The sequence below is a fragment of the Leuciscus leuciscus genome (genome assembly GCF_965113295.1).
Source record: "Leuciscus leuciscus genome assembly, chromosome: 1".
Taxonomy (NCBI): Eukaryota; Metazoa; Chordata; class Actinopteri; order Cypriniformes; family Leuciscidae; genus Leuciscus; species Leuciscus leuciscus.
In genome coordinates this window covers 65529495-65541841 of record NC_138725.1, presented here as the reverse complement: position 1 = coordinate 65541841, position 12347 = coordinate 65529495, and the positions used below count along the sequence as shown (strand labels likewise).

At 37.7% G+C, this 12347-nt stretch overlaps 1 protein-coding gene across 1 annotated transcript; it reads left to right on the top strand.

Annotated features, from left to right (window-relative positions):
• The first annotated feature begins 2948 nt into the window (after positions 1-2948).
• mrpl12 (mitochondrial ribosomal protein L12) lies at positions 2949-9908 on the top strand. The gene is made up of 5 exons (XM_082178094.1): positions 2949-3134; positions 4664-4856; positions 5761-5832; positions 7402-7539; positions 9442-9908. The coding sequence occupies exons 1-5, from the start codon at positions 3073-3075 to the stop codon at positions 9556-9558; spliced, it is 582 nt and encodes a 193-aa protein (XP_082034220.1). The 5' UTR covers positions 2949-3072; the 3' UTR covers positions 9559-9908.
• The last annotated feature ends 2439 nt before the right edge of the window (positions 9909-12347 follow it).

Below are 12347 nucleotides of genomic sequence, written 5' to 3'. Positions count from 1 at the left end.
AGGGAATATTAAACATATACTTTTGCTGAATGTTGAACATTTATTTTTATATAGAGTAAGTGGTAGAATGACGCAATTGCCGCAAGGCTGAGGCGGTAAATACAGACCAGTTTGCAAAATCACCACAAAGGCGCAAAGGGACGGTTGGCACCATTGATCAGTAAGGCTTTCATTTGTAAATTAAGATTAAAGTCACCATGAAATAAAAATGGACGATTCTTATTTATTTATTTATTTATTTGTATTATAAATGATGTACCCATGCACATTTCTTTTTAAATTCACGTGTCCTCACATCAAAATAACTTCACCTTCTCTTCTCTGATGATGTGTTTACTGGCATGAGGGCGGGGCAACATGTCAATCACATGAGATCCACCAATAGCAAACCACAACCATCCAATCAATTCCCCTTGAAACAAAATCAAGCCCCGCCCTTCATTTGTTCTTGTCCGAGAAGCAGTTTCACTCACACGTCACAATAGGGAAGAAAACACTATAGCAATTTCCGTTTCATGCTGACTTTAAAGTAATGGAAAAAATACTACTACTAATAATATAGCATTATAACATTGAATCTCGATTTATCATAGGTAGCTAAGATTCCAGCAACTGCTACAGTGAAATATTACAGTGACGGCAGTGCTTGACTTTTTTGTAGTCTGTATTTTAAATTACTACACATTATGCCATAAAACAAAAATGGTAGAGGTGGATTACTCTAAATGGGGACATGTGTGACAACCTAGTTTTCTAATATATGGATATAATTTCACATGCGTGAAATCACATTATTTAATGTCACAAATAAAACGTGTTATAATTAAAGGTGCTCTAAGTGATGTCACGTGTTTTTTAGGCCAAAACATTTTTTGTCACATACAGCAAACATCTCCTCACCATCCGCTAGCTGCCTGTCCCCTGAAGACGCGGTCTCTGTAGACACCCCAGGCTCCACAAATGACAAGAAAAACAAACTGGGCTAACCCGCACCACGAAACATAACAAACTGCACCAGCCAATAACCGACAAGAAGGATTTGGGGGTGGGGTTTGGAGGGTTAGTGCGCGGATGAGGAGGAGGGAGGGTCTAGCTAGCCTCCGTTTTATTTGACAATACTTTAAACGTCAACAAGAAGTGACGTCACCCAACATCACTTAGATCACCTATAACTGATGCATTTCGACAAGTTACGCACTTTGATATTCATTATCTGCCCTTTTTTGACACATCTATTCCATATAGCCCTACACATGCCAAAAATATAGGCTAATTTCCATGAATTTAAAAATTGTTGCCCACTTTTAATTAAATCGTTCCTTCATTGTTTTTTGGTAAAACTAAGAACATTGTAGCTTCTATTTGTAGGAACAGAATTCAGAGGCACATGATAAATGTGTTGTTGATACTCACGCTGTGCTGTAGTTCAGTCGGTGCAGTGGAAGAGCTCAGTGATGGACAGCAGATTGATCAGGAGATTACACGGGTAAGAAGCTTCTGTCTGCTCCTCCCCTTTAAGATCTGTATAACCAAACGCCTCAACATTTATACAATAAAGAAATAAACGGAGAATGCAAATAACATTTAAAGCCAACCTTTAAATAGCCTAACATTTTTGTTGCGCTATCTATCAGATTCCATCAAATTCCATCATCAGTTAATTCATTTATAGGTAATCCATCTCAAATTGTTTTCCGAATGTTTGCCCATGTATTGTTATTTTAAAACTATAGTTTTTTGTTATTAATATTTTATTTTATTTTACTTATTTAAGCATGCATGGTGGCCATTTTGGTCACATCAGGATGGCCTGAGCTCCTTGAAACAAAAACTGACATATAGAGCACTTTACATGTACACATATAAAACATTTTGCACATTCTTGTTCCTTAAACGTAGAATTTAGTCCAAACAGAATTATCAAGATCATTAAATTTTGACTTATAATGTCAGTTTATAATGGGAAGGGTTTGAGTCTCAGTCATATTTTTTTAGCAGAATATTTCAGAATTTTTATTTTAATATTATATAAAAAAAAAAAAAAAAATGTATTTCATTTAGCTATTTATTTTAAAGGGGCAGGAAAATGCATTTTTAACATTTCTCCTCATTTTCAGGTTGATTATATCTGGTGGATGAAATTGTCAGATAGCCCTAAATGGCCTCTATGCTAACTTTCAATCAATCAAATCAAATCAAATCAATCAGTCAATCATTATATTTATTTATGGTTTATTATGTAATTTAGCATCCTAAACGTTTTAAGACGTTTTTAATTAAAAATTAGGCTAATATAAGGTGATGTCTTCTCTAGAGAGAATGTTTCTCACAGAGTCTAAAAAGGCCTAGATCCATAAAAATTAAAGTTAACATTAAATAAAATTAGATACGAATTGTGGCATAAATAGGCTAATATTTCTAGGATTTGTTTTAGAAACCTTTATCTAGCCTCATTTTTGTAATACATCTCTAATTTAGAGAGATATTAATAACCCATGTCTGTAGGTTTTTATCATGGTATTTATTTATTTTATATTTCTCGCCCATTGTTTACAGATTCTATGTTAGTTTAAATAAAGTCATTTAATTAAAGGGATAGTTCACCCCAAAACGAAAATTCTGTCATCGTTAACTCACATTGTTCTAAACCTGTTTGTGTTTCTTATTTTGAAAAATGTCAGTTACCAAACAGTTGCTTCTCCATTGACTTCCATAGTATGAAAAAAAAAATATACTATGGATGTCAATGTGGACCCAAAACAGTCTGGTAACCAACATTCTTCAACATATCTCTTGTTCAACAAAACAAAGAAACGCATACAGGTTTAGAACAACTTGAGGGTGAGTAAATGAGGACAGAATTTTCATTTTTGGCTGAACTCTCCTTTTATGAAACAGGTTTTGTGAAAGGAGGGTTTTAAATAAAGTTTACCCCTCCGTCGCAATGCATTGTGGGTAGGTCAGGAAGCGCCGGTGGAGGACGCCATGTGCTTCTGCTAGAGGAGGACCCACAGCTAGTCAGTCTCAGTCACACACTCACACACACTGTTCGGTCGTTCACGGAATCGGGTCATGATGTATTGCAGCAGACACTGCGTCCGGATCGCGCTGCGGGCCGCGGCAAACACACACCGGTAAGAGACAGAGACTAAACTAAACCCCCTGCGCCGTTCAAGGGCAGAGGACTGACACATACTACAGGCATCGCTGTCAATAAAACACACGCACAGATCTTATTAAGATCATAACTGTGTGATGTGCTAACATGAGCTGCATCTTTATTATTCTGCGTCAGATCTGATGCATTTATCGCTGACCGTCAGAAGTGAGGGAGTGTAGTTTAATTCATGCACTGCTTTGATGTTGCATCTAATTACTAAACAAGAATGACCCCAACGTATAAGGTCACGTGACTTCTGTTAATGAATCACAAGTGTATAAGTTCCTCTCATGCATGTCTAGTAGTGGTCATTCAACCGATATGTATAGAGAGAGCAGAGCATGAAAATCTGGGCTTTGTCTGTTCATTTACAGCTGGAAGCTATTTTGAAATGATTGAAACACAGTTGTGATGTAAAATTGATAATTAAAAAAATATATATAGTCTGTTACTGGGTCTCTAGTCATATGCAAGTAAAATGTATGTGACATTGACCGTAGGAACTGCTCTGTACTAAAGGTCAGCAGTGGGCACACTAGCACCCTTAAGCTAAGAAACCATTAATAATAGTAGTTACAAAACCTTACTAAGGTTTCGCTTGAGGGGTTTTATGCCACCCTTTGTTTAATTGATGCGCTCGATCCTCAAAAATCATGATCATTCAGGTTTATGCAGCTGTTGACTCAAATTGCTGTGCTCGCTGGTAATATATTGTGTAATGAAAAATGCAAAACATTTCACTAGTCGTCCCAGACTTTTGAATCCCGCTTTTTATTTACAATGCAATTCAATGAAAACAAATGTTGAGTTTCAGTTACACAATATTTACTGAATCATAAAAGAAATTTTGAAAACCAACATTGTTTATCCATTGTCGTAGTCAAAAATGTAGGCCTATATTTTATATAATATACAATATTATAATTTTAAAGTTTCTGAAAGAGTCTCTTTTGCGCATCAAGGCTGCATTTGTTTGATCAGAAATGCAGTAAAAACAGGAATGTTGTCAAATTATATTATAATTTAAAATAATTGTTTTCTACTTTAATAATTTTTTTTTAAATGTAATTTATTCCTGTGATCAGAGCTGGATTTTCAGCACCATTACTCCAATCTACAGTCACATGATCCTTCAGAAATCATTCTAATATGATGATTTAATGCTCAAAAAAACATTTCTGATTATTATCAATGTTAAAAACGGTTGTGCTGTGCAATATTTTAGTGGAAACCATGATACTTTTTTTTTTTCAGGATTCGTTGAATTGAAAGTTAAAAAGAACAGATTAACATGAAGTCGGCTTGTTAAATGATGTCTTTCATTAGAAAATAATACTGACCCAAACCTCTGAATTTTAAAATCATGCTAATCACTAATAAATACATTATTCTGAGTAATAACTGTGTTACAGCCACACATTGATTTTTTTGCTAATAGATACTCTATATGGTGTTGCTGCTTTATACGCTCATGATTGTTGTGTGAATGGACACATTTCACAGACACAAGCTACAGACGACAGCGCTGTGTGCCTTGCGAACGCTCAAGACCAGTCCTGTCAGTGCGTCTGGTGCCATTACAACACCTCCTCTGGATGGGGCACCCAAGCAATACTCACCCAAAATCCAACAGCTCGTCAGTGACATCGCCAACCTCACGCTTATAGAAGTGTCCGACCTCAACGAGTTACTAAAGGTACAGAGCACTGTGTGTGTGTGTGTGTGTGAGAACACTGTTTAATGCAGGAAATAAAATACAGTAGAAATAGTAAAAAATAGCTAGTTAATAGTCAAATTGTTTCTCACTAAATGAACAGAAGGATGAGTGATATTTAATCATTTTAATTAATATACACAGTCATATTTTTATATCATATGACGCGCAATACACATTGTTTGCCTACATTTATTTTAACTGGGAATACTATGAACGTTTTTGAGTGATGACACAAAAAGTATTGCGCTTAATTGTACTGGATGTGCACTTGTAGTGTACTTCAAATCTTAAAAGTATATTTTTACAAACTTCCTTGTAGATATTACTATATTATTAATGAAAAAGGCCACTTGTGTGCACTTAAAAAGAGCACGCTTTCATGACTGTTCATTAACATACTTGAACCTTTAAAAATGCACATTGTAAATAATGTCTAATTAAAAGTACATTTTAAATCATTATTTTGAATAATATTTTGTTGTTTCAAAGAAGTGCACTTATTTTGATAAGTTGAATAGCATACTAAAGCAAACGTAATATACTTGATTATAATTTTAACTATACAGTGTTATTCAGTATAACTGATTTCTGTAATAAGTATTTTTTATGTAAAGTATATGGGCTGTTTGAACTGATTCACAGAAAAGAATCAAACTCAAAAGAATCAAAGTTTTAACTCTTTAATAATTGCGAGACAAGAAGGGATTGCAAAATTAGTCTGATTAGAGACATCATCTTTTGTAAACTCAATGGTCAAATAAAATTCTTCACTATATTCATGATGTTGCCTGCAAAATCATTGTGAATATTGCCTCGATTGCCCAGCTTTAATCTTATTCTTAAACTGAAAACACTAACGTATATGTATTTTTGTCCCCATCAGAAAACATTGAACATTCAGGATGTTGGAATGATGGCAATGGGCTCAATGGCAGCAATACCTTCTGCAGCTGAGGTAAAGATATACTCCCATGTCCTGTGAATTTACATTTTATTTTTGTGTGTGTGGAGTCAACTGTAACATACAGTATTTTTGATAAGCTATAGACCTTATTCAGAGCAGGGCCATGACAGGTATGAACGTGAGGCTGTGAGGGATAGACTTGCCGTGTTTCCAATGGCATCCGCTGTATAAAGCTCCTTGATTACTTACAATTTTCCACAGCTTATATTTTCGGGAGTTTTTTGTCAACTGAAATTTCATGGAAAGATGTTTTTCCAGTGTTTCATGAGCAGAACAATCCAAAAACACATTAAATAACAGTACAGCCCATTGAAGAGAGGCATGTCTGTCCCTCACAGCCTCGCTTTCATTACCATTAAAAATCAAAGATGGCGCTGCAGTGAATAAGGTCTATTATCTAACATTTAATTAACCTAGCCTGGACAGAAGGTAGTTTTAAACGCATGAAATGACAACATGGAGAATGGGTTTTGTCTTAAAGGGATAGTTCACTTTGAAATAAAATTTTGGTATGTTTTAGCTTACCTCAAGGGCATCCAAGATGTAGGTGTCTTTTTTTCCGCAGTAGTTTCAATTTTGATATTTTTAGGTCAAACCGTTCTTGTCTGTCAGTCATATAATGCAGGTCTATGGTCACTGTCTCAAAGAGCATGCACAGAGTCCAAATTAAAACAATTCCCCGTCGTCCAAATTAAACAATTCCCCATCGTAAGTACACATTGATGGCCTAAGACACGAAACGAGCGGTTTGTGTGAGAAAACGAACAGTTTTTATATAGTTTTTACCTCTTGTACACAGCCACGTCCAAGTGATCTGAGAGCGCGGGCGGGTATAGATATATACACTAGATGTCGCCTTGGCTACGGTTTTGTTCCAATGAACTGCAGTAGCCAAGGCGACTTCTAAAAATATCAAAATTGAAACTACTGCGGAAAAAAAGACACCTACATCTTGGATGCCCTTGAGGTAAGCTAAAACATACCAAAATTTAATTTCAAAGTGAACTATCCCTTTAAGAGGTCTTGACTTTCTCAACTTTCTCTGTTTAATGATTTTAAATGTCATTAAAAATAAGTGTAATACCAAAAAAAAAATCCCAAAAGTCCCATATTTGTTGTGCAATTCTGTTAATATTTAAAAATGTCACTCTCTTACCCAGTCTGATGTAGTGTTTTTTTTTCTTTCTTTTTTTTTCTTATTTGTAAATTGTTTGTTCATATAATTTTAACCATTAGTGCTTAAAGGTTGTATATTGCACAAATCAAGGTTTTAAGCTGCATTTAGATGCATCCCAATTTTTGGTAAAATAGTTACCATTTTACTACATTTTACCATTTTTCCATGTTACCATTTTACAACAACCAAAAATGTTTAAAGCCCTTTGTATAAATGTATAAAAAATAAAACATCTCATATTTTTACTGACCATTTGTTGAAAAAGGACTCCATTTTAAGAGTTTAAAATTATATTTTGTCCTTTCTTGTGGAAAAAGTGCCATGTAACAGTTTTGTTAGTGAGTTTTTTTTCCCCCCCTCTAATGTTTTAACTGAATTTGCAGGCGGTAGAGGAGGACGCGGCTCCTGCAAAGAAAGAGAAAACACATTTTACAGTCAAACTGACAGAACTAAAGGCGGCTGATAAAGTCAAACTGATTAAAGAAGTGAAGAACTGCATGGAGGGAATAAATCTTGTACAGGTACGGTGGTTTTACATTAACTCACAGGTGAATGGCATGGGAGTGTTTTTTTTATAGGCCACTGTGGCAGAAAAACTATCTTTAAGTCTCTTTTTGCCGCACATCAGTCTAATCAAAAGTGTTCGCAGTGATACATTTTGTGGTTCCCAAAGTTTGCTACTTCAGTTGTTGGAGTGTTGATGCACAGTGTTTCTAGATTATTGTGCAGAGTGATCAAATGCATTCGCAAAAGCTTAATTGGCCCAAATAAATAAATTACCATTAAAACCCAAATTTCACTGTTTTCTAGCCCCGGTACAAAAAGACCAGCTAACATAATTTCACTATTCATATTAGCACATGGGAAAGTGTGAACAAGTTCTAGTCAGGTAATATCACTGTCATTTTGATTAGATTATAAGAGCAGACCGATTGCTATAAAACGAGGGAAGTGCGTCCAATCATTGTGTTCTTGTGTTAGCAATGGTTACCTCCAAAAAAAAGAAGTGCAACCATCATCACTTTGCATCAAAACGGACTCACATGCAAGGAAATAGTCACAAAGAATATTGTACCTGAAAGAAGCATTTACCAGATCACCAGAACTTCAACGAGAGAGGTTCAACTGCAGTGAAGAAGGCTTAAGGACGTCCCAGAGTGTCCCGGACTTCTTCCCCCTGAGGGGTCGGCTCTGGAATTGTGTCGCCACTAGTGCAGAGCTGCTCAATATTGGCAGCAGGTTAGTGTGAGTGCAAGACTTTGGGAAAATGGCCTGGTGTCAAGAAGCCTGAAGGATTGGACAGCAGAAGACTGGTGCAAAGTTATTCTCTCTGAAGAAGCTCTGTTCCCTTCCCACTGTTTGGGACATCTGGAGAAGAAAAGGTGAACGCTACCATGAGTCCTGTGTCGTGCCACACTTCTGCCTAAAAACACTGCTAGGAATAAAGAATGGTATCAAAACGTCCCGCAAGAACAACTGGGTCATTCCTTGTCAACTCAACCAGAGGTCCTCGGCTACATTTTTTGATTTTGATCGTTTTTTTTTTCTGGTGGAAGAAATGCATAAATAAAGAAGAAAGCCAAAATATTACATTTCATGAATGTATATTTAGTGAGTAATTCACTGTTTTGTAGAGGGGGTCAAAATGACAATTTTCACCTGAGATTTGGAGCCAAATTACACGGGGTAAAAATCTGAGCCGGGGAAGTTTCTGAAATTTGGTTGATTTTGACAATGAATTACCCAACAACCTTCAGCAATCCAGGAGCAATTTAATGATGATCAGTGCATTTTCCAGTTTGATGGAGCACCATGTCACAAGGTTAAGAGTGATGATGAAATGGCTTGGAGATCATTATATTGAAAGTTTAGATCCGTGGCCAGGCAACTGTCCGGATCTTAATCCCATAGAGAACCTGGGGCCAATCCTCAAAAGGCGAGTGCACAAGCAGAAGCCCACAAATTGGGATAAACAATATCACAATTTGCTCTTCCATATGTTAAAGCACTTAGAGTACCTATAAAAACGCTATATAAATGTAACAAATTATTATTATTATAAACTATATTTGCCATCCGTCAGGATTTGGCCCAGAAGCTGATATCCAGTAGGCAAGAGTCAATCGCAGAGGTTATGTAGAAGGGTCAATGCTACAAATATTGACACTTTGCACTTATTGAATGTTTTCGCCAATGAAAGCATTTAAAACTTATGAAACGTATCTACATATATGAAGCAGCATACAAAATTCATGCCACTGTCAATATTCTTTGTCCATTGCTCTGGTGTGTGTTTTTAATATGTGAAAAGGTTTCAGACAGCAATGCATTTCACTAGATTCTGCAACCCATTAATGAGATTTAGGGCTTGGATCATGATGTAATGGCCTTCATTACTGTTTTTTTTTTTCTCCCAATCACAGGCTAAGAAGCTTGTGGAGTCCCTACCTCAGGAGATCCGGGTTAACGTGTTTAAAGACGAGGCAGAGAAACTGAAAGCTGCACTTGAAGCAGCAGGAGGCACTGTGGTGCTGGAGTGAATATCTGCGCTGGCTCTTCACTTCTTCAGTCATTACCTGTCAGTCATTGTTTTGTTTGTCTTTTATATATAAAAAAAAGATTAAAGGAATTTGAAGAAAACAAATAATGCCTTTAAAATGACCACTTGGTCCACAAGAGACTGGATGGTGAACTCTGACTGAACTCTGACAGGCTCTGAGCCTGCAAACACACCACCCCGTCACTGACTCGTCCATTTGTCGTTTAGCTACACACGTGCTGTCCTGGGCTGGTCTGTCTCTCTGAAGCTGTGTCTCTCAGGAAACTGAGCTGCCCTGACAAAGGGATGTGATGGCTGTTTCTTGTGGTTAAATAAACATGTTATACTGTACTGTGTATTGTAATCAATACGTCATAAAAGACTGATCACTGCACATTGAAAATCCCAGTTATCTTTAAAGGTGTATTTCTCCTTTTCCATGTTTTTTTCTAAGAAAATGTGCTTGACAAACGTGTTCGACCACCTCATGTCTTGCCATGTTTCAGGCATGACGCCCTTTTTTTTTTTGACCAAGTGTACCAACATCTTTTTAAATTCCACTGCTCGCGTCTCACATTTATCTGGGCAAAATGTTTATCACACATTCTGTGTGAATGACCCCTAAACATTCTCCTGTGTTCAACAGAATAAAATACAGGTTGGGCACCAGATGAGAGTCAATAAATGAGGACAATTTTCATTTTAGTGTGGACTGTACAGTTATGCATGTGAAAATGTGTCAAGCATTTTATTTCAATTTTGGTAGTGTTGAGAGAGCTGAGTTTCAATTCAGTATTGAGTGTGCTGGCTGAAGCAGTGAAATCTGAATGACCTACAAATATATGACTAGTGAAAACATTCTCTACATCAAGGAACTAATATTAAAGATGAAGGTCTTGCTAGTTAAGTGTACAATATCAGGGTTTACGGTCACTGAGGGGTGGTTGCAGGCACAGTCAAAGACGAATGAATTTCCACTGAACAGTCTTTTATTAAATGAACAGAACACTCAGCATTTCACAAGAACCAGTATAAGAAGCAAACCACACTAAATGTAAATTCAAATGAGAACTCAGGGCTATACACTATATGGACAAAAGTTTTGGGACGCACCTCTTAATTATTGAATAAAGGTGCAATCTGAACCATTGCCACAGATGTATAAAATCAAGCACCTACATTTACAAACATTTGTGAAACAAATGGGTCGTTGTGAAGAGCTTAGTGAATTCAAGCATACTGTGATCAGATGCCATCTTTGCAATAAGTCAGTTTGTGAAATTTCATTCGTCAGATAGTCCAGAGTCAACTGTAAGTGTTAGTATTAGTAGGGATGTGCCGAATGTGGCTTCTGAAGCATTGAGGCTTTTACAACAAACTGCGTTGGTGCTTTTGACAGAGTTCTACTTCGCCATCTGGTAGTCAATACAAATTCCTACACCAACTGTGTCATTCAGAAGTTTTGTTTATTGGGATGTCTTTGTATGGTTTATTTGTATATTTAATAAGCATGTTATTAGCAAAATGTGCATTCTGCACATTGAGTGGTTGAGCCCGCAAGGTGTTTTAATTTACATTCAGACAACAGACATTCACACGTCATTGTTTTTAATAGTTGTACTTTAATTAACAACAATACACCACATAAAAAAAGCTACATACATATAGGCATGACCGATATAATTATAATATTACACTAAATGGATAGCAGGTATGGGACAGCACAATAAATGCTTATTTGAGCCCAGTGTGACGTGTCAGTGAGGTAACGAAGCTTCATTTCCACAGGTCACGTGACAGCCTCATTTTGAAGCAGTGCTCTGGAACACTGTTTCGATGCACTGGTGTGTCAAAAACAAGAGACATGTGTCGACACTGGGTGTCGAACTACGTATCCCTAATTATTAGAAAAGTGGAAGTGTTTAGGAGCAACAGCAACTCGGCCATGAAGTGGAAGACAGCGTAAATTCCTCTATTGCTGAGGCACATGGTGTGTAAAAGTCACCAATGCTCTGTTGATTTAATAGTTGAAGAGTTCCAAACTTCCACTGGCTTTAATGTCAGAAACAAATGTGTGGCAAGAGCTGGGAGTGGGTTTCCATTGCCGAGCATCTGTGTGCAAGCCTTACATTATCAAGTACAATGCTAAGCGTCAGATAGAGTGGTGTAAGGCCATAAAGACATAGTTGGATGAGTTTGGTGTGGAAGAACTTGACTGGCCCGCGCAGAGCCCTGACCTCAACCCCATCAAACACCTTTGGGTTGAACTGGAATGGAGATCTCAGGGTCGAGCTGGGAATCGGGATGCTCAAGGCTGAGCTGTAGAGCTAGATGGAAACAGCAGAGAAGGTGAAGCCGAGGAGATGAACGGCACAGGGGGAGATGGCGGTACCAGGGAATTGAACGGGACCAGCAGATCAGGGAGCAGGATGGGACCATCTGACACGAAAGAACTAGGAGGCTGGGTGGGAACATCTGGGTGGGAAGGACTCCAGATGGAACCAGCAGCCAGACGGGACAGGCAGAGAAGGAGAAGGTTCGGGAGTGGGAACATGGATGGGAACTGGCTCTGTGGACCACAAATCAATGAGCCAGTGATCCGATCCTGGCTCAGGGATGGATTGTGCAGCAGGCCCTGACTCCTGGAAGAACCTGGCGGTAGGCTCTGGCCTTAGGACAGACATGGTGGCTGGCTCCATAGCGGGAGTGGGCTCTAGCAAGGGGTGCGTGGCGGATGAGGGCTCAGGCTCTGGTTCTGTGGCGGGTGCAGGGCTGAAGCACTCTACATAT